We start from the raw sequence: 25,076 nt of genomic DNA on the forward strand, positions 1-25,076 counted from the left end.
CAGGACCCTGAAACCCAGGACAGGATCCCAAACCCACGACAGGACCCCAAAGCCCACCCCAAGACAGGACCCCCCAGTGCGGGTCCCCCTCCCCGCATCTCCTGCCTCAGTTTCCCCACCCCCGGGGCTCGGTGCGGGATCCGGGATCCCCGCGCAGCCGGGAGGGGGCGGAGAGGCCGGAGCGTGTCCCGGCCTGTGCCCGCCCGGCTGGTTTGGCGAGTGCCACCGAGCTGGGCTGGGCTGCAGCGTGGCACCGGGAGGGGCGGCACCGGCACCGGGGTCTGAGAACGGGAACCGGGACTGGGATGGGCTGCGGGAGCTGCGAATGGGCAAGGCAATGGGGCAGGATTGGGGTCAGGATTGGGGCTGGGATTGGGGTTGAACTGGGATGGAATTTGGGAATGGATCGGGACCAGCATCAGAACTGGGATTGGGGCTGGGATGGGACAGGGATTGCAGCCAGGACTGGGACCAGAATTAGGGCTGGGAGTGGAATTGGGATGGATTTGGGCTGGGACAGGATTGCAGCAGGATCGGGACCAGAATTAGGGCTGGGAGTGGAATTGGGATCTTCGGAGCTGGATTGGGGTCGGGACTGAGGCAGCATCAGGGCTGGGATCAGAGCTGGCACCGGGATTGGGATGGCAGCTGGCACCGGGGCTGGCACCGGGACTGGGATGGCAGCCGGCACGGGCTGGGACCGGAATGGGGTTCACAGCTGGGATCGGGATTGGGATCGCAGCCGTCGCGGCCCCCCCGTTCCCCGCCGGGACTCACCGTCACTTGCGAGCTGGAGCAGGAGAACATCCTCTTCATGGCCGGGACCCCCGCCCCGGGATCCCCGGACCCCTCCCCTCCGTTCCCGGCCCCCCGACCCCTCCTCGCTGCGGGATCCCCGGGAGCCGCCGCTCCGGGGCCGCGTCCTCCGCCCGCCCCGCCCGCTCCGCGCCCGGTCCCGCACCGGCCCGGCGGGTTCGGCACCGCCCCGGGAACGGCCCCGCCCTGCGGGTGCGCCCCAAACCCGGCCCAGACCCCCCGGCTGACACCCCCCCCCCCGACTGCTCCGTGCCGCCCCCAGCCTCCCCTTCATTTTAGCTCCAAACTCTTCATTTGCACCATTTTCCAATTTTTTTTTAATATTTTTCATTTCTTTTATCCTTTGTTTTTACAGTTAATCCGCGGGGACCCCGTCCCTCCCCGCCCCACCCTTGGGCAGCCCCCCGATACCGGGGGGGGGTCACTGTCACCGCTGACCCAGGAACGGGAGGTGTCCGTGCCCCCCCCGCCTCCCGCACCCCAAAACATCCAAATAAATAAATAAATCCCAGCGGGAAGAGGAGGGACACGCTGTCACCCCTGTCCCCCCCGGGCTGGAGTAGGGGAGGGGGCGACAGGACCCCCCCCAAAATTCCCATAAGGCTCCCGTGGGAATAGCAGCGTCCCCATCCCGCTTTTCCCAACGCTCCCCACAGCTGGATCCAGCCCCCGGCGTGTCCTGGGGGGGAATCGTGGGGTGCTGGGGGGGCTGCGGGGGTCCCTAACTGTCCCCGTCGCCCTCCTTCAGCTCCTGGCTGTTCTCCACCTCCTCGGGAATATCCTGCATCCTCAGGAAATCTATGGAAAAATTCCATGTTAACAAAATAAAATCGGGACACCAAGGTGGGATCTACCCCCCCCCCCCAAAAAACCAGGGACCCACCTCGGGGGCTGGCGGGGGGGGAGTGGCGACTCCCCAAGCCCCCCTCGTCCTCCAGGAGCACGTCCAGGGTGTCCTCGCCCTCCCGCAGCCGCTCGGGGTCGGTTCCGCGGAATTCCAGCTCGTCCCGGGAGCCGGGGAAGGCGGGGGCGTGGAACGGGACAGCGGCGGGGGAGCTGGCGTGGCTCAGCTGTGGTGGGGGGAAAGGAGCGGGGGGATTCACCCAGAGCCCCCCTTCATGAGTGGGGGGTGCAGCCGGACACAACTCACAGAGACCCCCCGGGCTCTGCCCATGCCCGCTGCCCCCGGTCCCTCCGGTGCTCCCGGTCCCTCCAGCACCCTCAGTGACTCCGGTGCCCTCAGTGCCCCTGGTGCCCCTGGTGCCCTCGCTCCCTCCAGTGCCCCTGGTGCCCCTGCTCCCTCCGGTCCCCCCGGTGTCCTCGGTCCCTCCCAGTCCCCCCGGTGCCCTCGGTGCCCCCTGCTCCCTCTGGTGCCCCTGGTCCCTCCAGTCCCTTCTGGTGCCCTCGATGCCCTTGGTGTCTCCTCTCCCTCCAGTATGCCCGGTGCCCTCAGTGCCCTCATACCTCTGGTCCCCCCGCTCCCTCCAGTGCCCCTGGTGCCCTCGGCCCCTCCGGTGCCCTCGATGCTCCCACTCCCTGCAGTGCCCCAGTCCATCTGATGCCCTCAGTGCCCTCACTCCCTCTGGTGCCCTGGTCCCCCCGCTCCACTCAGTCCCCGCGATGCCCCCAATCCCTCCCGTTCCCCCAGTCCCTCCGGTGCCCTCAGTGCCCCCGGTGCCCGGCGCTCACCTGCGGTGGGGTGAAGCTCAGGTACAGCGCATCCCCAGCCGGGAGGCTCCTCCGCCGAGGCTCCGCCGCCCTCCGTCCCCGCGGCGCCGCCACCGCCGGTGCCCCCCGCGCCTCCTGCAGCTCCCGTTCCAACCGGGAGCGCTCCCGTTCGCTGTCCCGCAGGCGCGACTCGAGCGCCGCCGCCTCCTGCGCCCGCTCCTGGCACAGCTGGCGGCAGCGGCTCAGCTCCTCCTGCACCAGCCCGTGCTGCCGCTGCAGCAGCGCCAGCTCCGCCCCGGCGCCCGGTTCCGCCGCTCCCGTTACCGGCACGGCCGGCTGCGAGCCCCGGCGGGGCCGCGGCCGCTGCAGCCCCTCCGGCAGCTGCAGCTCCAGCAGCACCTCCTGGTGCGTCAGGTGCACCTGGGGGACAGAGCGGTCAGGGGAAAGGATAGGGGAAAGGATAAGGGAAAAAGGGAGGGAAGAGAGTGGAAAAAAAGGGGGGGAAAGGGGAAAAGAGGGGGAAAAGGGGGGAGGGGGAAAAGGGAAGAATGGGGAAAAATGGGGAATAAAAGGGAGAATAGGGTAAGAGGGAACAGGGGGCAATGAGGAGAAAGAGGAGAATGGGAAGGGGACAAAGCAGGGGAAGGGGGGAAAAAAGGGAAAAAAAAAACGGGGGGAAAAGGGGGAATAGGGCAAGAGGGAACAGGGGGCAATGAGGAGAAAGAGGAGAATGGGAAGGGGACAAAAGAGAGCAAAGGGGAAAAAGGGGGGAATGGGGGAAAAGGGGTAATAGGAAACAGGGGGCAATGAGGAAAAGGATTGGAATAGGAAGGGGACAAAGGGGGAGAAAGAGGACAGGGCATGGATTTGGGAGCAGGATGGATTTGGGAGCAGGATGGATTTGGGAACAGAATCGATTTGGGCAGAGGTTCCCCCCTGTGTCCCCCCTCGTGTCCCCCTGTCCCACCTGCAGCCGCAGCAGGAGCCCGTACAGGTTCACCAGGCGCTGGTTGATCTCCTGCAGGGGACAGGATTTGGGGAGAGGGGAGGTGAACCCCAATTCCTCATGGGGGGGACCCACTGAGCACCACCCCAAAACCCCAAAACCCTTTGCTCACCTCCTGGGATCCCCTCGGCGGGACCTGGTTCCCATTCCCGTCCTGTGGAAGAGAGTGGGGTGACACTGAGGGTCCCAGTGAGGGCTGGGGGTCCCCAAATGTCCCCCTGTGCCCCCCAACTGTCCCCCCTTGTGCCCCCTCCCCAACTCACCCTCTGCCCAGCGTCCGGATCCGCCCGGAATTCCAAGGAGCCGTTGATGCTGCCGGAGTCACCGTCTGCAGGGGAGGGTTGGGTGAGCCCCAAGGGGGTCCTGGGGGTCCCCCCAACCCAGGAACCCCTGCCTGTGTCCCCCCCTTACTGCTGGCGCTGGGGCTGGGGCAGCTCTCGGCCTCGGGGGGGTTGTTCTGGTTCTGGTTCTGGTCCCGGTCTCGGGTGCATCCCGTGAAAATCTCCTTCAGGCACTCCACTGTGGGGGAAAGGCGGAGCCCTGCCTCAGTTTCCCCATCCTGGAGCATCCAGAAGTTTCCATCGCCATCCCAGAGCATCCCATACTTCTCCTACCCACCCCATCCCAGAGCTGCTTTTTGTTGAGGGAGTGACAAAATGATTTTTTGTTCTCTTCAAAAGGAAAGAAGCCTGGAAGTTTCTCTCTGATTAGGTGAAAAAAGCCACCTCGTAAACCTAAAGAATTTCACCTTAACCTTAAAAATAACTAATTAGACAAAAACCCAAAAAGTCCCTCCAAAGCAATTAACTAGAAAAAGAAGTAAACAAACTAAGCACTTTTATAAAGTGTTTTACCGAAAGCAAAACCCTCTAACACCTAACTCAATTTTCTCTAATATTTCGCCTTTTATTTATTATTTTATGTTTTTATTTCTGACAGTACAACAAAAAAGGGGAAAGGGGGGAAAAGGGGAAAAAAAGGGGGAATAGGGGGCAATGAGAAGAAAGGGGGGAAGGGGACAAAGCAAGGGAAAGGGGGAAAAGGAGGGAATGGGGGAAAAGGGGGAAAAAGGAGGAATAGGGCAAGAGGGAACAGGGGACAATGAGGAGAAAGATGGGAATGGGAAGGGAACAAAGCAGGGAAAAGGGGGAAATGGGGAAAAGGGGGAAAAAAACCACTCTATTAATTTTTATGCCTCCAAAAGTAACTAAATTATATTAAATATATTATAAACATCCAAAAACTTATTAAAATAACTCAAAGAAGGTTCCAGAACACTGCCGTACCTTCCCGAATGGCGTCGTGCAGCAGGACGTCCCCGCGGGGGCCCCGGGCGGGGTCCCCAGGGAAGGGGGTGCCCCGGGGGGCTGCGGGGGGCTCGGAGCAGCCGCTGCCCAGCGCCAGCATGTCGGCAAAGAATTGCCCAAGCCGGATCCTGCCGGCCGCGCCCATCGTGCCGGGAACGGGGATTCGGCTCAGCGGGATCTGGGAGGACACGGTGGGATTGGGATCATGCAGTGGGGATCAATAGGATCATGGGATGGGATGGGATCAATGGGATCAGTGGAATGGGATCAATAGGATCAATGGGATCGGATGGGATCAATGGGATCAACGGGATCAATGAGATGGGATGGGATTGATGGGATGGGATCGATGGGATGGGATGGGATCAAGGATGAGATGGGTATGGGATGATGATGATGGATCAAGGATCAATGGATGGGACTAGTGAGATAGGATGGATCAATGTGGATAGGATGGATCAATGGGATTGATGGATGGGATCAATGGGATCAATGGATGGGATAATGGGATGCATGGGATGCATGGATGGAATGGGATCATGGGGTGGGATCAATGGGATGGGATGGGATCAACGGATGAGATCGATGGGATCTATGGGATGGGATAGGATGGGATGGATGGGATGGGATGGGATGGGATGGGATGCATAGGATGAGATGGGTTGGGATCAATGGGATAATCGGATCAATGGGATCAATGGAATGGGATCAATGGGATTGATGGGATGGGGTCAATGGGATCAGTGCGATGGGATGGGTGGAATGGGATGGATGGGATGGGATGGGATCAATGGGATCAATGGGATGGCATGGGGTGCATAGGATGGAATGGGATCAGTGGGGTGGGATCATGGGATGGGATGGGATGGGATGCATAGGATGGATGGGTGGGATCAATGGGATGGGATGGATGGATCAATGGAATCATGGGACAGGATCGATGGGATGGGATCAATGAGACGGATGGGAAGGGATGGATGAACAGGGATGAGCCCCCACCTTTCAGCTTCCTCAAGGACGCCTCCGTCTCCGTCTCAATCAGGGGAAAATCCTGGCGGCTCGGACAGCTGGGAGAGCCAGGATGGGGAGGGGGATCAGAACCAGAACCCCCCAACCCCATCACCCCACAGCCATCGCCTTTCCCCCTCCACACCCCACACCCACCACCACCCACCCTGGACCCATGGAACCCCCAAAGACTCCCAGACATCCTGGGGGGCTCCCAGGTGTCCCCAATTCCCAGGGGACACTCACAGGCTGACGGCCTGCTGGATGACCTTCATCCAGTGGTTGCGGTCGTCCCGCGAGGCCGCGTGCACCTCGTACATCTCGGGCGGCGCCGCGCTGATCAGGAACATGCCCTTCTCCTGGTTGGCGATGTCCCTCACGATCAGGTTTTGCAGGGAGATGACAGCCGGCTTGTCCTGAGGGATTGGGGAGCGTTGGGAATGGGGAATGGTGCTCTGGAGACCCCAGTGAGGGTCAGGGTGAGGAGGAGAAGCTCACCAGCATGGGGAAGGTGTATTTCTGGTCCTTCTCTTGCAGGAACACCAGCACGTCCGTCATCAGCAGCACCAGGACATCTGGGATGGGTCACAGACAGATTTTATGAAAAATCCTTTTGCCAGGGTTTTTTTTCTCCCAAGAAGCTGAGAGGCCTCAGGAACAACATGTAAACAATAATTATCTGCTGCTGTGGGATGCAACAGGTGCATCTTTGATTGGTCTCATGTGGTTGTTTCTAATTAATGGCCAATCACAGTCCGGCTGTCTCAAACTCCCTGAGAGTCACAAGATTTTATCATTCCATTCTTTTCCTTTTCAAGCCTTCTGATGAAATCCTGTCTTTTATTCTTTTAGTATAGTTTTAATATATCCTTTTGATATATAATATAATATAACATAACATATATATATATAATATAATATAATATAATATAATATAATATAATATAATATAATATTAATATAATATAATTAATGTAATGTAATGTAATGTAATGTAATGTAATGTAATGTAATTAATATAATATAATATAATATAAGTACTTTTTTAATACAATAAATAATAATATGTTTTAATATAATATATTATATATTAAAACAAAAGGATATAATAAAACTATACTAAAAGAACTATGTTAAAATAACTATACTAAAAGAATAGGGTTCTGAAACATGGAGCCAAGATTTTCGTCCTGGGACCCCTCTGAACACAATTGGTGACCCCGAGTGAGGAACATTCCCACATTTGGTGACCCCGAGTGAGGAAAAATTCCACAGGGGTGAGTGGAGGAGTTCACCTCGCTGAGCCCTCCAAATCCCAAATTCAGCCATGGCGAGAGCAGCTCCTCCATGAGCATCCCCATTCCCTGCACATCCCCCAGCCCCATTTTCCCCCCAAATTTCCCACCTTTGAAGCGCCCGGCCGCCGTTTTCCAGAGCATGCCCCCGCTGTGCACCAGCTTCCTGCGGAGCAGCTCGTCCCTGCCAAAGGCGCCGGGCCGGCTGTCCCAGCACAGCGGCACCTTGGCGCGGGGATCCACGCGCCGGAACACGTCCCAGAGGCGCCCGCGGAGCTCCCAGGCGTGCACCTCCTCATCCACGGCCGACAGCAGCTCCTTCACCAGGCGCAGCGCCCGCGACAGGTCCGCGCAGTCGCCCTCGTTGTCTGTGAGAAGGGAAGATGATGCCGGGATCTCTCGCCGGTCAGAGCGACCCCGAGAAAAGTTCCAAAGTCTCTTTTCCCAGCCTGAGCTAGAAGAAGGAGTCAGGGCTCTTCATTTCTCGGTCTCAAGGTTGTTTATTGTATCTTATCTATAAAAAATTTCCTCCTGCCCTGCCGAGGTCAGCTCAGCAAGACAGTCCAAGGCACTCTGCCTGCCCCCAGGGCAGTGTTATGTCTTTATACTAAAAACTACAATATTTACAATTACTTCCCAATACCTATCGTATACAATATTTACAATTACTTCCCAATACCCATCACCTATGTTAGACAGTGAGCTTCTACTCCAGACCAATCTGCAAGTGCCACCACCACAGCAGAAGGTGGATGCCAAGAAGAAGAAGAAGAAGGAGAAAGGCTGGACACACCCAATTCCCTCCATCTTGCCTCCTGAACCCTCATACCAAAAACCCCAAAATCTACTTTTCCACCACATGATAACTTCATTAATATTCTATTTAAACTGTCGTGGCTTGGTGATCTTCATACAAGGTTGGTGATTTGCTCCAAGGGTCATAATCAAACCCACAGGAGCACCTTGGGCTCTGTGCCAGGGTCTCTGAGACCCCTGGCAGGGGTCCTGGCTGCTCAGGACAGCCACAGGGATGTCCTGGGTCTCCTGACATCATGGAATTCCTGCCCTGAGTGGGTCCCAGTCCCTTCCAGCCCCTCCCAGGTACCTTTGGAATTCTTGAGGATGCGCTCGATGAGCACCGGGTACTTGGTGATGCGCTGGGTCACCAGCAGGATGCACTCAGGGACGCCGTGGCGGCGCAGCAGAGGGGAGCGTGTCACCCGCTGGGGGGACACAGCGTCAGCAGGGACCCCCGAAAGCAGAGACCCCCAAAAGCAGGGACCCCCATCAGCAGGGACCCCGAAAGCAGAGACCCCCAAAAGCAGAGACCCCATCAGCAGTGACCCCCATCAGCAGGGACCCCCGAAAGCAGAGACCTCCTCCATCAGTGACCCCCATCAGCAGTGACCCCCATCAGCAGTGACCCCCATCAGCAGAGAACCCCATCAGCAGTGACCCCCAAAAGCAGGGATCCCAAAAGCAGAGACCCCCATCAGCAGGGACCCCAAAAGCAGGGACCCCCATCAGCAGGGACTCCCCCTCCCCATAATGCAGAGACCCCCGGAGCTCAGGGAGGGAAGGACACAAGTCAGGGAAACTGAGGCAAGGAGTTGGGAGAAGGGTTTTCCACTGGAAGGTGCTGGGGGATGGAGACCCCCATTCAGGGGGTCCCCAGAGGATGGAGAGATGGAGACCCTGATCCCCATCCTGGGAGTCCCCCAGAGGATGAAAATCCCAATCCCCAGCTCAGGGTTTCCCAGAAGATGGAGACCCCAAACTCCATCCTGGGGGATGGAGACCCCAATCCCCATCCCAGGGGTCCTCCAGAGGATGGAGGCCCCAAACTCCAGCCCAGGGGTCTCCCAGAGGATGAAAACCCCTATCCCCATCCCAGAGGTTCTTCAGAGGATGGAGACCTCAACCCTGATTCCAGGGATCCTCAGGGAATGGAAACCCCAGCTCCCACCCTGGGGATCCCCAGAGGATGGAGACCCCAAACCCTATCCTGGGGGGATGCAGACCCCAATCCCCATCCCAGGGGTTCCCCAGAGGATGGAGATCCTGATGCCCAGCCCAGGGGTCACCCAGAGGATGGAGACCCCACTCCCCAGCCCGGGGGTCCCCAGGGAGCCCACCCTGATGAACTGCTGGAAGCGTTTGTCCCGGGCCAGCAGGTCCTTGTACTCCTTGAGCGCCTTGGTGTGCTTGCTGCAGAACTCGGCGTAGGCTTTGCGCAGCTGCTCCGCGCTCGGGCCCGAGAACTTGGCAGTGGGAACAACGAGGGGCCATCAGTGAGAGCGTCCCCTCCACCATCCCCACCCCAGAGCACCCTGCTAACCCCTTCACCGCCTCCCAATCCCCCAAACCCTCATCTCCCTGCATCCCACCCCCCAAATCCCCATTTTCTGCCCACCTGGGTGACGAGGATGTCACCGAGGCGGTCGATGACGAAGTTCTTGTTGCTGTCCTGGGCCAGCGACTCCCGGCGCCGCTCCAGGAGCTGGGCCAGGAAGCGCTCGTGGATGTGGCTGAGCTCGTCCAGGCAGGGGAAGATGCGCTGGACGGTGCCGGGGTCCAGCTGCAGCTCCTCCAGCATGGCCCTGCGGAACAGGGCGCCCATGATCTTCAGCGTCCGCACGTGGTGCAGCTCCGTCTGCATCAGCTCTGCGGGGGCACGGCGGGGTCACCAGGGCACAGGGACAGCCATGGGGACAGGGACAGATCCCTTGGGGATAGGGACATGCCACGGGGACAGGGACAGCATAGCCAGGCACAGAACCCTCGGCGACAGGGACACAACCCTGGGGACAAGGGCACAGCCCCAGGGACAGGGACACACCACAGGGACAGAACCCTTGGGGATAGGGACACAACACCAGGGACAGCACTCTTGGGGACAGGGACACACCACAGGGACAGAGCCTCGGGACAGGGACAGAACCCTTGAGGATAGGGACAGAACCCTTGTGGACAGAGACACAGCCCCAGGGACAAAACCCTCAGAGACAGGGACAGAATCCTCAGGGACAGAACCCCCAGGGATAGGGACACACCCCCGGGGACATGCCATGGGGACAGGGACACACCCACAGGGACAGAACCCTCGGGGACAGGGACACAACACCAGGGACAGCACTCTTGGGGACAGGGACACAACCCCGGGGACAGGGACAGCATCCCCTGGGACTGGGACAGAACTCTCAGGGACAGGGACAGCAACCCCAGGGACAGCACCCCAGGGACAGGGACAGCACCCCAACAGCAGCACAGAGGAAGCAGGACCCCAGGGACAGTCACCCTGCCTAGCCCTGTGTCCTCATTCCCGCCTCCCTGTTCCCAGGGTGCTGTCCCTGTCCCCGTACCCTCTGTCCTGTCCCTTTGTCCCCATTCCTGCTCCTCCAACCTCTTCCTTTGTCCCCTGTCCCCGTGTCCGCCATCTCTGCATCCCCACCCCTGTATCCCTTTCCCACCCTCACATTCCCCACGCCTGTGTCCCACCCCTGTCCCCGTGTCCCTGTCCCTCTGTCCCCTCACCGTAGATGACGTCCTGCCGCTTCATGACGTCCATGCGGTGCTGCTGCAGGAAGCTGTTATCCACCGCCAGGCTCCAGGAATCCGCCTCAAACTCCTTCCCATCCGCCTCCAGATCGCTCAGCAGCTGGCTCAGGATGACGTCAGGGCCTGCAGGTGACATCAGCGGGGACATGGAGCCCCCGTGTCCCTCCCCTGTGTCCTCACATTGTCCCCGGCGCTGTCCCCACCTTCGTCGATCAACGACTCCACCGAGAGCGTCCGGTTGCGCATGTTGAGGGAATCGGTGGACTGGGACAGGATGCGCCGGATGCCCAGGGGAGAGTCATCGTTGAAATTCCTGGAGAGGGGGTGGGACATGATGGGGACATGATGGGGAAAAGCCACCCCAAAAAAACCGTCCCAAAAAAGCCATCCCAAAAAACCATCCCAAAAAAGCCACCCCAAAAAAGCCACCCCAAAAAAGCCATCCCAAAAAAGCCATCCCAAAAAAGCCACCCCAAAAAAGCCACCCCAAAAAAGCCATCCCAAAAAAGCCACCCCAAAAATGCCACCCCAAAAAAGCCACCCCAGAAAAGCCATCATGGCAGAGTTGTCCTGGCAAGGCCACCCCAAAAAAGATATCCCAAAAAAGTCATCCTGGCAAGGCCATCCCAAAAATCCCCCATGGCACAGTTGTCCTGGCAAGGCCACCCCAAAAAAGCCACCATGGTACAGTCGTCATGGCAAGGCCACCTCAAAATCTGTCCCAAAAAAGCCATCATGGCACAGCAATCCTGGCAAAGCCACCCCAAAAAAGCCACCATGGCACAGTCACCCTGGCAAGGCCACCCCAAAAAATACATCCCAAAAAAGCCACCATGGCAAAACCACGGCGGCAAATCCAATCTTGCAAAGCCACCCCAGCAATTCCACCCCCGAAAAAAGTCATCGTTGAACATCCTGGAGAGGGGGTGGGACATGTTGGGGACCCTGAGGACACCCCCTGTCCCCCCTGTCCCCCGTCCTTACCCCGAGATGTTGGTGGTGGAGACGCTCTTGGACAGGGACAGCGAGGGGCGGCCGCGGCGCGGCCCCAGCAGCGTCTGGCGGAAACTCTCCGAGGGGTAGATGGCAGAGTTGGGGCGCTCGCGGATGGCATCTGGGGAGGGGACAGTGCTGGGACACCCCTGTCACCCCCCGGGATGGGCAGGGACACTGGGGAGGGGAGGGAAAAGGGAAAAAGGGGGAAAAAAAGGGAAAGGGAAAGGAGAAAGGGAAAGGGAAAGGGAAAGGGAAAGGGAAAGGGAAAGGGAAAGGGAAAGGGAAAGGGAAAGGGAAAGGGAAAGGGAAAGGGAAAGGGAAAGGGAAAGGGAAAGGGAAAGGGAAAGGGAAAGGGAAAAGGGAAAGGGAAAGGGAAAGGGAAAGGGAAAGGGAAAGGGAAAGGGAAAGGAGAGGAAAGGAAAGGAAAGGAAAAGGAAAGGAAAGGAAAGGAAAGGAAAGGAAAGGAAAGGAAAGGAAAGGAAAGGAAAGGAAAGGAAAGGAAAGGAAAGGAAAGGAAAGGAAAGGAAAGGAAAGGAAAGGAAAGGAAAGGAAAGGAAAGGAAAGGAAAGGAAAGGAAAGGAAAGGAAAGGAAAGGAAAGGAAAGGAAAGGAAAGGAAAGGAAAGGAAAGGAAGGCTCCCCCCACTCACTCTTGTTGCGCAGGGACACCGACTGCAGCGCTGAGCTGTTCTTCAGCAGCGCCGCCTTCTGCTGCTGCGGGGGAGCGGAAGCGTCACTGTCCTCGTCACTGTCCTCGCGTGTCCCCAGCGCCACCTCCCCCGTGTCCCCTCCTCCCCACGGCTCCCCCACGCCCTGGTGGCACCGCGCTCACCTTCTGCTTCACCTTGGTGCAGTTGGGCAGCGTGTCCTTGCAGCGGTTGTGGATGGTGACGTTGCAGGCTGGGGGACACCGAGAGGTGACAAAAAGGCCACGGGGACCCTGGTGCCACCCCTCCTCCCCCGGCTGCTGGCAGGGCAGAGCGACGGCAGCAGATGTGGTGGGAATGAGGGTGGGTGAGGAGCACACGGAGCTGCAGCTGCCACGGAGCAGCTGCCCCAGCCTGAGGGCACCGCGCCAGAGCGGGGCCACCAGCGCCAGGGAGCTGCCATGTGCCAGGGTGGAGAAATGGAGAATCCATCTCCTGCTCCAGGCAGCAAACCCGGCAGGAATGGGGCTCTGGGAACGGGCACTGCGGTGCCCATGCGGCAAAGCCACCCCAGAAATGTCAGCTTGGAAAAGCCACCATGGCGAGGCCACCCCAAAAAAGCCATGTGATAAAAGTCGTCCTAGCAAGGCTACCCTAAAAAAGCCACCCCAAAAAAAGCCACCATGGCACAATCATCGTGGTGAGGCCACCCCAAAAAACCACCCCAAAAAAGCCACCATGGCACAGTCATTCTGGTGAAGCCACCCCAAAAATATATCCCAAAAAAGCCACCTTGGCACAGTTGTCCTGGCAAGGCAACTCCAAAAAAGCCACCCCAAAAGAGTCATCCTAGCAAAGCCACCCCAAAAAAGTCACCCCAAAAAAGCCACCATGGCACAGTCAACCTGGCAAAGCCGCCCCAAAAAAAGCCACCCAAAAAAAAGCCAGTCCTGGCAAGGCCACCCCAAAAAAGCCATCCCAAAAAAGCTGTCCCAAAAAAGTCATCCTGGCAATGCCACCCCAAAAAAGCCACCTTGGCACAGTCACTCTGGCAAGGCCACCCCAAAAAAGTCATCCTAGCAAAGCCACCCCAAAAAAGCCACACTGGCAATGCCACCCCAAATGAAATCATCCCAAAAAAGCCACCCCGGCCAAGGCACTGCGGCAAATCCAATCTGGCAAAGCCACCCCAGCAATTCCGCCCCAGCAAAGCCACCCCAAAAAAAGTCATCCCAAAAAAAGCCTCCCGAGAAAAAAAAACCCACTGCGGCAAAGCCACCCCAGGAAAAGCCACCCTGGCAACTCCACACTGCGGCAATGCCACCCTGGGCATGCCAGCACAGAAATGCCACCCTGGCAAAGGCACCCTGAGAAAGCCACCCCAGCAAATCCATCCTGGCAAATCCATTCCAGAAATTCCACCCTGGCAAAGCCACTGCAGCAAAGCCACCCCGGAAATTTCATCCTGGCAAAGCCACCCTGGTATTTCTGCCCTGGCAATGCCACCCCGGCAAAGCCGTGATGGAAAAGATACCCCAGAAGTGCCATCCCAAAAAATCCACTGTGGCAAAGCTACCCTGGCAACTCCAGTCTGGAAATGCCAACCTGGCAATGCCACCCTGGCAAAGCCACTGCAGTAAAGCCACCCCAGCAATGCCACCCTGGCAACTCCAGTCTGGAAATGCCACCCTGGAAAAGCCAACCTGGCAATGCCACTGCAGTGGTGCCACCGTGGCAAAGCCACCCCAGCAATGCCACCCTGGCAATTCTGCCCTGGAAAAGCCACTGCAGCAATGCCACCATGGCCATGCCACCCTGGCAATGCCACCCAGGCAAAGCCACTGCAGTAAAGCCACCCCAGCAATGCCACCCTGGCAACTCAACTCTGGAAATGCCACCCTGGCAATGCCACTGCAGTAAAGCCACTGTGGCAATTCTGCCCTGGAAAAGCCAACCTGGCAATGCCACCCCAGCAATGCCACCCTGCCAAAGCCACCCCAGCAATGCCACCCTGGCAATTCTGCCCCGGAAAAAGCCAACCTGGCAAAGCCATCCCATCAAATCAACCCTGGCAAATCCACCCTGGCAAAGCCACCCTGGCAATGCCACCCTGGCAATGCCACTGCAGCAAAGCCACCGTGGCAATGCCACCCCAGCAATTCTGCCCTGGAAAAGCCACCCCAGCAATGCCAGCCTGGCAAAGCTACCCCACCAAATTCACCCTGGCAAAGCCACCTTGGCAATGCCACCCCAGCGATTCTGCCCTGGCAAAACCACTGCAGCAAAGCCACTGTGACAATTCTGCCCTGGCAATGCCACCCTGGCAAAGCCATCCCACCAAATCCAGCGCACCAAAGCCACCCCAGTCATGCCACCGTGCCAACCCTTCCCTGCCACATCCCCCCTGGCAAATCCTCCTTAGCAAATCCCCCCTGGCAGCCCCTTTTGGGCACCTCCAGCTGGCATTTCCCCCCTGGCAGCCCCTTTTGGGCACCTCCAGCTGGCATTTCCCCCTTGGCAACCCCTTTTGGGCACCTCCAGCTGGCATTTCCCCCCTGGCAGCCCCTTTTGGGCACCTCCAGCTGGCATTTCCCCCCTGGCAACCCCTTTTGGGCACCTCCACTGGCATTTTCCCCCTGGCAACCCCTTTTGGGCACCTCCAGCTGGCATTTCCCCCCTGGCAGCCCCTTTTGGGCACCTCCAGCTGGCATTTCCCCCCTGGCAACCCCTTTTGGGCACCTCCAGCTGGCATTTCCCTCCCCTGCGCCCTCCCTGCCGTACCCCCGGGCACTCACTGGGGCACACCAGCGCTTCCTTGGCCGTGATGCTCTTGTTGCAGGCGAAGCACATGGTCATGCCCGACACGGAGATGGTGGTGAAGAGGTGCCCGTTGGTGTAACGCGCGTCCTTCTCCTTGCCCTCCTTCATCCTCTCCTTGTCCTTGCCCTGGGACAGCGGCACCGGGCGCCTGACGGGGCTGCGGCACCGGGGCCGCCCCGCCGCCGCTCCCGGTGCCGCTCCCGGTGCTCTGGGCACGCGGCTCATGGCCGACGGCAGCCGCCGCTCCCCGGTGCTGCCCGGGGTTTCACCGGAGGATGGGGAGAGCCCAGCGCGCTCCCTGCGCTCGCCGCCGCTTCCCTGCATCGCCGGTTTTGCCGTTTCCACGGTAACCGGAGGCTCTGCCGGTGCCATCCATCCCCCCCCCCACCATCCCGCCCCCCCCCGGTGCCAGCCCCAATGGGGACGGGCTGCGGGGGCGCAGCCGGGGGTGACGCTGCCCCTGTTGCGCCCCCCGCTATCTATTTATAGCCCGTCACCCCCTTTTTCCCCCACCCCCCCAAAAAAAGTGAGGAAGCAGCTGAACCCCCCCCCACCCCACACCGGGATGGGTTTGGGGTTTGGGGTTTTTTCCCGTGTGGAAAAGGGGAGCGAGTCGGTGTCACCCCCTCCTCACCCCCTCTTTTTACAGCCTCGGACCCCCCCTCCCCGTGCCCCCCCCACGGGCACAGAGAGGCCTTTGTGCCCCCCCCGGCTCCCTTGGGCATCCCTGCGGCTCCGGCCGTGCCTGGCACCGGCGGGTGCCAACCTGCAGCCCCCCAAAAGCACCTCGGGACCCCCCGGTTCTGCTCCCCGATCCCGAATGGGGGTCCCGGGGTCTGTCCCTGCTGGTGACCCCCAATCTGAGGGTGGGGAAGGGGCTGAGGGACCCCCGGGGGGGGCTGGAGGGAGGGAGAACAGGGGGGACCCCATGGGCACCTTTGGGACCCCTTGGGTACCTCTGGGACCCCTCGGGCACCTTTGGGACCCCACAGGCACCTTTGGGACCCCATGGGCAGCTTTGGGACCCCTCGGGCACCTTTGGGACCCCACAGGCACCTTTGGGACCCCATGGGCAGCTTTGGGACCCCTCGGGCACCTTTGGGACCCCTCAGATCAGCTGTGGGACCCCACGGATAGGAGTGGGACCCCCATGGACACCTTTGGGACCCCGCGGATTGGGACAGAGACCCCCTCAGGCACCTCTGGGACCCCTCAGGCACCTTTGGAACCCCTTGGATTAGGAGTGGGACCCCACAGGGACCTTTGGGACCCCTCGGATCAAAAGTGGGACCCCCACGGACATCTTTGGAACCCCTCGGATTGGGACAGAGACCCCCCTTGGGCACCTCTGGGACCCCGGGGATTGGGACAGAGACCCCCTCAGGCACCTCTGGGACCCCACGGGCACCTCTGGGACCCCACGGGCACCTTTGGGACCCCGGGGATTGGGACAGAGACCCCCTCAGGCACCTCTGGGACCCCACGGGCACCTCTGGGACCCCTCAGCTGAGCTGTGACCCCCCAATGAGACCCCACAGCTGGGACCCCCCGTGTCCCCCCGTGTCCCCAAGCCCGGGCGGGGGTCTCGGGGGGGGTCTCACCCTCCGGGGTCCCTCGGGCTCCCCCTCGGCCGGGAACGGGGCGCAGGAGCAGCAGCACATCCCGGACCCCCCGAGCGACCCCCCCGAGGCTCCGGCCGCGACATCCGCCCCGAGCGCGATTGTTCCCGCCCGCTTGTTTGTCCGCCTTTGATTTCTCCCTCTGCTCCGCCGGTTTTGTTTGCTTTGCTTTTCTTTTCCTCCCTTTTTTGTTCTTTTCTTCTCTTTTTTTTCTTTATTTTTTTTCTCTTCCCTTTATTTGCTTGCCTTTCTTTTCCTTTCTTTTTTTTTTTGCTTTTTTCCTTTCCCCCTTTATTCTTTTCACCCTTTCCCCATTATTTTTTCCTTTCCTTCCCTTCACTTTCTTCCTTTATCTTTCTGCTTTTCTTTCCTTTTCCACCCCGATTTTCTTTCCTTTTTTTATCATTCCTTTTCCCCACCTTCCCCCTTTTTTACCGTTTTTCCTTTTTTATCTATATATCCCCCTTTTTACAGCATTTTTCTTTTTAACTGATTTCCCCATCTTTCCCCCTGTTAATTTCCCCTTTTTTTAAATCTTATTTTCCTTTTTTCTCCTCTATTTCCCCGCCACTTTTTTACCTCTCTATTTATTTTTTTTTTACCGTTTTTCTTCTTTTTCCCCCCGACTTTTCTCCCCTCTTTCGCCGCTTTTCTCCTCACCCATTTCCGTGTTTTCCTCCCCATTTCGGGCCCCCCCCGGCCAGAGGAGGAAACCGAACCGCGCCAGACAAAGGCGGGAGCCGCCGCCGCCGCTTCCTGCCCGCCCCGGGACCCCCCCGAACCCAAAACCCTCAGGAAAAATTGGGGATCACAACCCAAAAAACCCCAAAATCACCCTGGGAGAATTTAGAGATCCCGCATCCCCCCTTTCTGTAAATTTGGGGGGTCTCGGACCACCCTCCTAAAAACCCCAGGGGATGGGACGGGGAAGAGGTCGCACCCCAAAAAACCCCCAAAAAAACCCAAAAAAGCCCCCCCGAACCCCAAAACCTGCACGAACCGGGCTGCGGGGACACGCGGCTGCTCCGAGCGGGGAATTTTGGGGTCCCCGCGCTCCCGAACCCCCCCGAGCTGGGGGCGGAGGAAGTTTCGGTGCTTTAAATAGAGCCGGGGCTTTTCGGGTTCCTGTTCCGGCCCCAAAAACTCCGCGCGGAGCTCGGGGGGAGCTTTGGGGCGCTCGCAGACCCCACCCTAAAACCGGCTTGGATGGGGGGCTGAAATGGGGGAGCCCGCACCCCAAAACCCAGCGAGATTTGACAGAGCTGAACCCCAAAACGGAAGGTCGAGCTTCTCGTTTTTGGGGGTAATTTCCCTGTTTTTGGGGACGGTTTCCTCCCCTTTTTTTTGGGGACATCCCCCCCTTTTTTGGGGACATTCCCCCCGTTTTTGGGGACAGCCCCGGCGCCGAACAAAGCCACGGCCGAGGCAACAAAGACCCCGCTGGGCCGGGATGGGAAACACGGGGGGATCCCAGAAAATCCCCCCACCCCAAAAAAAACCACAGGGAGACCCCCCAGACCCCCTGAACCCCCAAATTTTCCCCCTCCAGATTGGACCCCCCCGGATTTAGGGGGGGATCTGGGACCCCCTGAGCTGTTTTGGGGGGTCCGGGGGGGGTCGCTGAGAGGACACCCCTCCCCCAAATGCAGGTGGGGATCCCCCAAAAAAACGCGGGGGGGTCCCCAAATTTCCCCTCCCAGTCGGGCCTGGGGGGTTCCGCTGGTTTTGGGGTCGTTCTTTCCTCGGGGGGGGCACCCCTGATTCCCCCCCCCGGCTCTGGGTGTGGCCAAAATGTTTCGGACGAAACTTTTTTAAACCAAAAAAAAACCCCAAAAAAATAAAAAAACCCAGGGACCAACAACCACTTCCCTCTTCCACAAAACCACCCTAAAACCCCCCCAAAACCCTTTCCGGGGTGGGGGCACCCCCAAATTCCCCCCCCCACCTTGCTGCCCAAACAACTCAGAGCATCCAACAGCAACCAGGGCGGAGGGGAGGTCACCAAAAAATCCAAATTTTGGGGTAAATTGAGGTGTTAGGGGGGGCACAGAGCATCGAACCCCCCCAGAAATGCCCGCTCCGGGCACACAAAGCCCTTTGGGCCCCCCCCGCCCGGTTTCGCCACGCCGGCATTGCCACATGCCCGGCCCCCCCCGCACCCCCCCGGTCACGGGGGTCGGAGCGGCGGCCTCGCTGCCGTGCCTCAGTTTCCCCATCCCGAACCCCCTCCACGCCGGGCTTTGTTTCCATGGAAAACAAGAAATTGGGGTGGGGGGTCCTGAAAATTTCTATCTCCCCCCCTCCCCCCCCCGCCCGGCAGGAGGGGAAGGAGACTTCCTCATCCTCATCCTCGCGTCACCCGGAGCTCGGGCGGAAAGGAGGATGAGGAAGAGTCGGGGCCAAGTTTGGGGCGGCGGAGAAGTTTGGGGAGGGGGGGAGACACACGGGGGTCCCCAAAGCTGCGGGGTGGGGGGGTCCTTGTTGCAGGCAGCACCCCCCGATGCACAATGGGGAGCAGCTGGGACCCCTCCCCATTTCCATCGGGACCCCCCAGGTGCGGAACCCCCACATGCACCCCGAGCATCACCCCAAAAATCTCCCCAAAAAACCCCAAATCACCCCAAAAAAAACCCAAAAAAACCCAAAATAAATCCCCGCGGCCGCCTGGGACAGAGCAGAGACCCCCAAGTTTGGGTGAGGAATGGGGCGACCCCTCCCTCTCCCCCAAACGGAGCAGGGAGGGAAGAGCCCCCACACCCCAAAATGGGCTGGGAAATGGGGGGACCCCGCTCGGGGGGGCTGCGCTGCCGGGACCCACCTTGGCGCGATCGCTCCTGACTCGCGACAGCGACTCGATACGGGACATAATCCAGGGAGCGCTCCCGGCTCCCTCCCGGTGCTCCCCGGTGCTCTCCCGGCTCTTTCCCGGCTCCTTCCCGGTCCCCTCCCGGTGCTCCCGGTCCCTGCCCGGTCCCCGCCGGTCCCGCCCTCCCGGGGGCGGGTGGCGCCGCCCCCCGGCCTCGTGCTGCCCGCGGGGCCTTTGTTCGAGCGGGGTCCCCGGGATCCGGCCGGGATCCAGCCGGGATTCCCGGGATCCGGCCGGGATCGGCGCCCCGGAGCCTCCCCCCGGGATCCGCATCCCCCGGCACCGGCACCGGCATCGCGGCCTCCACCGGGACCGGCTCCCGAGGGAACGGAGCCGGGACTCAGCCCAGCTCTGGGCACGGAACCGCAGCGTCCGGAGGGATCTGAATCCAACATCCTGAGGGATTTGTGTTCCAACATCCTGAGGGATCTGAATCCAACATCCCCAGGGATCTGAGTCCAACATCCCGAGGGATTTGTGTCCCAGCATCCCAAAGGATCTGTAATCAAACATCCCAAGGGATCTGAATGCAAAATCCAGAGGTATCTGAATCCAACATCCCGAGGGATTTGTGTTCCAACATCCCCGGGGATCTAAATTCCTGCATCTGGAGGGATTTGTAATCCAACATCCCAAGGGATCTGTATCCGAAATCCCGAGGGATTTGTAATCCAACATCCCGAGGGATCTGAATCTAAACATCCTGAGCGATCTGAATTCCTGCATCCCGAGGGATCTGAATCCAAAATCCCAAAGGATCTGAATCCGAAATCCCGAGGGATCTGTGTCCCAGCATCCTGAGGGATTTGTAATCAAACATCCTGAGGGATCTGAATCCGAAATCCCAAGGGATCTGAATCCCTGCATCTGGAGGGATCTGTGCCCAATATCTCAAGGGATCTCTAATCCACCATCCCAAGGGATCTGAACCCAAAATCCTGAGGGATCTGAATCCCAGCACACCAAGGGATCTGTGCCCAGCACCCTGAGGGGTCTGAATACAAAATCCTGAGGGATTTGTAATCAAACATCCCAAGGGATCTGAATTCCTGCATCCCAAGGAATCTGTGCCCAACATCCCAAGGGATCTCTAATCCTGCATCTCCAGGGATCTGAATCCAAAACCCCAAGGAATCTGAATACAAAATCCTGAGGATCTGAATCCCAGCACACCAAGGAATCTGTGCCCAGCATCCCGAGGGATCTGAATCCAACATCCCAGGGGATTGGTAATCAAACATCCCAAGGGATTTGGAATCCAGCACCCCAAAGGATTTGTAATCCAACATCCCAAGGGATCTCTAATTCTGCATCCTGAGGGATCTGTGCATCAGCCACACGAGATCACACCCAGCATCCTTTGGGATTGGTCCCCAGGCTCATCCTGGATCACCAACCAAAATCCCTTGGTATCAATCCCCAGAATCCCCCCGGACCATCCCCAGCATCCCTTGGGATCAATCCCCGGATTCCCCTCAGGATCAGACCCTGGAATCCCCCCGGACCATCCCCAGCATCCCTCGGGATCTCTAATCCAGCATCCTGAGGGATCTGTGTCCCAGCATCCCTCAGGATCAATCCCTGGAGTCACTTCGGACCACCCCCATCATCCCTGGGGATCAACCCCTGGATTCCCCTCGGTATCAATCCCCAGAATCCCCCCGGACCATCCCCAGCATCCCTGGGGATCAATCCCTGGATTCCCCTCGGGATCAATCCCCAGAATCCCCCCGGACCATCCCCTTCATCCCCCGGGGCCGCCCCTCGGATCCCCCCCTGCTCCGGCCCCTGCAGCCCGGATGTGGCCCCAGGTCCAGCCCTTCCTCTCCGTGCCTCAGTTTCCCCCCTGACACACTCCCTGGAAAGCCCCGACCTTTGGGAACACCCCCTTCCCATCCCAGGACAGGAATCCCGAAAGGAAGCAGCAAATCCCAAGGAATTCCACCCATCCCAAAGGCCCTGCACGCCCCAAAGCTCCGTTTTTGGGGTGACACAAATCCCTGCCCTGCTCTCCTTCAATTTGGGGCTCTTGTCTCCCAACTGCAGCAAATCCTTCCCTGAAGAACCCCTCCATGGCGCAGCCACTTCCCTGGGGGTGGGAATCTGGGATAAAAATGTTATTTTGGGGGAAATGTCACATTTTCCCCATAAAACAGCGGCTTGGGAGAGGCCCTGGCAGCGGGAGCCGGGCTGGCGTCACCGGTTGAACATTAACTCTGCCAAGATAAGCCAGGATTTATGGCATCAATCCGAGATAACGCTCCTGATGCCAGCTGTGGCTTTTTGGGGATCCCCAAGTCCCCAAATGTCACTTGGGGAGCGCCAGGACAAAGCCAAACCCCGCAGTTCTGGGATGCAAAGGAGTTAAATGTGATTTTATCCTGAATTTCCCGGCCTGGTGGCACCGAGGGGACACCGAGGGGACGGGGACGGCAGCGCCACCGGCGGCAGCGATTAATGAATAACCGAGGAAATCCAGCGGTGCCAACCGGAGGTGTCGCCGCTCCCGGCTGCCTCAGTTTCCCTGGGGAAAAACAGCGGCTGTGGAACGGGAACGGCGCCAAAAATCCCTGGGGAGAGGGTGGGATGGGCATTCCTGGGGAAAAATCCCTGGAGTTCAGGAAAACATCCAGGAAAACATCTCTGGGATACAGGAAAATATCCCTGGGATCCAGGAAAATAACTCTGAGATCCAGGAAAATATTCCTGGGATTCAGGAAAAGATCCCTGGGATTCAGGAAAACAACCCTGAGATTCAGGAAAATACCCCTGGGATCCAGGAGAATATTCCTGGGATTCAGGGAAACATTCCTGGGATTCAGGAAAACATCCCTGGGATTCAGGAAAATACCCCTGGGATCCAGGGAAACATTCCTGGGATTCAGGAAAACATCCCTGGGATTCAGGAAAACACCCCTAGGATCCAGGGAAATATTCCTGGGATTAAAAACACCCCTGGGATTCAGGAAAAGATCCCTGGGATTCAAAACACCCCTGGGATCCAGTAAAAATATCACTGGGATCCAGGAAAATATTCCTGGGATTCAGGAAAAGATCCCTGGGATTCAAAGCATCTCTGGGATCCAGGAAAATATTCTTGGGATTCAGGAAAATATTCCTGGGATTTAGGAAAAGATCCCTGGGATTCAAAGCTTCCTGGGATCCATAAAAATATTCCTGGGATGCAGAAAACCCCCCAGGTGCCGAGGCCAGGACGGGGCAGATCCCTGGCACTTCCTGGGCCTCTCTCCTGACTCATTCCCGCCCCATTCCCGGCTCCTTCCCGGGCCTGCCAAGGCCGGGTTTTAATTAAACTGCGGGTTTTAATGAACTTCTGGTCACCAAAGCGGAATCAAACCCTCGGGAGGGGCTCGGAGCGCCCCTTTCACCCCCATTCCCCCTCCCCAGATCCCCATTTCCTCCGGACCGCGGCTTCTCCTCCTCTTCCTCCCGAAACACCCAAAAACCCCCGGAGAAACCCCGGGATGCTCCGGGAGGGATCCGGTGTGGGAAGGGAAATGGGGGGGGTCCGGTCATAGGAGACCCCCAAAGTCACCCCAACAAGGATCCCTCAGCAGAACTTCCCATTGGGAATCGCCGGTACCGGACCTGGGGGTTGGAGCCCCCCAAAGGAGACCCCCATGGGATTGTTATTATTATTATTATTATTATTATTATTATTATTATTATTATTATTATTATTATTATTATTATCATCATCGTCATTATCACTATTACTATTATTACTATTATAATTATTATATTATATTATATTACATTATATTACATTATATTACATTATATTATATTTATTATATTTTTTAAATTTTTTTTCCCAAAATAGCCATTTTAAGAAGAATATTTCATCCATGTCCCGCTTTTCCAGCCAGGACCGACCCCCTCCCCACCCCAAAACGGACCCCGAAGCCCACCCCGACTTCCAGGCGCCTTTTCCCCTACAACAACCCCAAGCAAACAATGCAATAATCCCAATAAACATCCCAAGGAAGGCCGGGTTCCGGCCCCGCTGCGCTGCCGGGATGGGGCCGGAGCCGCTCCCCGGGCGGTTCCGGATCCCGGGCGGGATTTGGGACCGGGGGGGGACACGCGGGGCCCCCCCAGATGGGAACAGCTGGCGGCTGATCCGGCGGGAGGAGGAGGAGGAGGAGGAGGAGGCCGGGGATTAACGGCTCCGCTTGGCGGCAAATCGGGGCCGCCCGGGGGGGGGGGGGGGGGGCGAGCGGGGTTTGACCCCCCCCAAAACCGGGGACAAAGCCAGGGTTGGCTGCGGGGTCCCCTCGTGCCTCAGTTTCCCTCCTGAGGGGGGAACTGAGGGGGGTCCCCCCTCCCCTGAGGCACCAAAGCGCCCCAGGAAGGGGCGGGAGAGGGGAAACTGAGGCACGGGAAGGGAAGGAGGAGGAGGAGGAGGAAAATATTCCCGAGGAAGGGATGGCGGCGGGAATGAGCGCTGGGGATCCCTTCCCCGAGCACATCCCGCGCTTTCTTTGGGATCTTTTAGATCCCAAAATCTGGCAAACAGCGAGCGACGGAGCCGGGCGGGACACGGGAAACTGAGGCACGGCGGAGCATCCTTGAATCCATCCCGTTATCCCATTCTCCCGGTATCGCGTTATCCTATTATCCCGTTTCCCCGGTATCCCGTTTTTCCGTTATCCCGTTCTCCCTGTACCCCGTTTTTTTCCCGTTATCTCGTTTTCCCGCTATCCCGTTATTCTGTTATCCTGTTTTCCCGATTTTCCCTTGTTCCCTTTTCCTGATTTCCCCTTACGCTGTTTTCCCGCTTTCCCGTTGTCCCGTTCTCCCCTTTTCCCGTTGTTCCGTTGTCCCGCCGCGCCCGCCGCGCCGCTCCCGCCCCGTTGTTTTTTCCCCGGTTGTTTTTCCCCCCACCCCGTTACCTTTGTCTTGCCGGTCATCCTGCGGATGAAGCTGAGGGTCCTGTCCAGGGGGGTCCCTTCCCGGCCCGGGGGGGTCCCCGCCTCCCCCGCCAGCCGCTCGCGGCTCCCGGTGCTGCGGGAGGAGGAATCGCGATGGGCGAGCCCGCCGGACAATCCCGGCTCTGTCCCCGCCACAACGGGGAGGAGCGAGCGTGTCCCCTCCCCGCCGCCAGCAGGGCCGTGCAGAGCCCCCTCTGTGTCCCCCCTGTCCCCTCCGTGTCCCCCCTGTCCCCTCCCGGGGGTCCCCCCGTGTCGCTGCCCCCCGATTTGGGGAGCGGGAAGGGGGTCCTGGTTGCTTGGGGACATCCTTGGAGGGGACAAAGAGCTCTTGGAGGGGACAAATCATCCCCCGGAGGGGACAAAAGCCACGCTTGGAAGGGGACAAAACACCCTTGGATAGGATAAATTCCCATTTGGGGGGATAAATTCCCTTTTGTTGGGACAAATCCCCATTTGGGGGGGGATAAATCCACATTTGGGGGGACAATTCCCAATTAAGGGGGACAATCCCCTTTTT

General features: G+C 58.8%; 1 protein-coding gene across 1 annotated transcript; it reads right to left on the minus strand.

Annotated features, from left to right (window-relative positions):
- Positions 1–1,139: 1,139 nt before the first annotated feature.
- On the minus strand, positions 1,140–15,498 carry ARHGEF2 (Rho/Rac guanine nucleotide exchange factor 2). The gene is made up of 21 exons (XM_064732393.1): positions 15,095–15,498; positions 12,485–12,552; positions 12,303–12,366; positions 11,643–11,772; positions 10,862–10,971; positions 10,635–10,781; positions 9,514–9,764; positions 9,236–9,361; positions 8,206–8,323; positions 7,211–7,468; positions 6,304–6,380; positions 6,052–6,221; positions 5,781–5,864; positions 4,777–4,925; positions 3,902–4,009; positions 3,754–3,818; positions 3,603–3,644; positions 3,452–3,502; positions 2,506–2,904; positions 1,700–1,886; positions 1,140–1,614 (listed from the first exon to the last, which is right to left on the minus strand). Exons 1-21 carry the CDS (start codon positions 15,489–15,491, stop codon positions 1,538–1,540), a joined length of 3,078 nt encoding a protein of 1,025 aa, XP_064588463.1. The 5' UTR covers positions 15,492–15,498; the 3' UTR covers positions 1,140–1,537.
- Positions 15,499–25,076: the final 9,578 nt, after the last annotated feature.

The sequence above is a fragment of the Zonotrichia leucophrys genome, chromosome 25, assembly GCF_028769735.1.
Source record: "Zonotrichia leucophrys gambelii isolate GWCS_2022_RI chromosome 25, RI_Zleu_2.0, whole genome shotgun sequence".
Lineage (NCBI taxonomy): Eukaryota > Metazoa > Chordata > Aves > Passeriformes > Passerellidae > Zonotrichia > Zonotrichia leucophrys.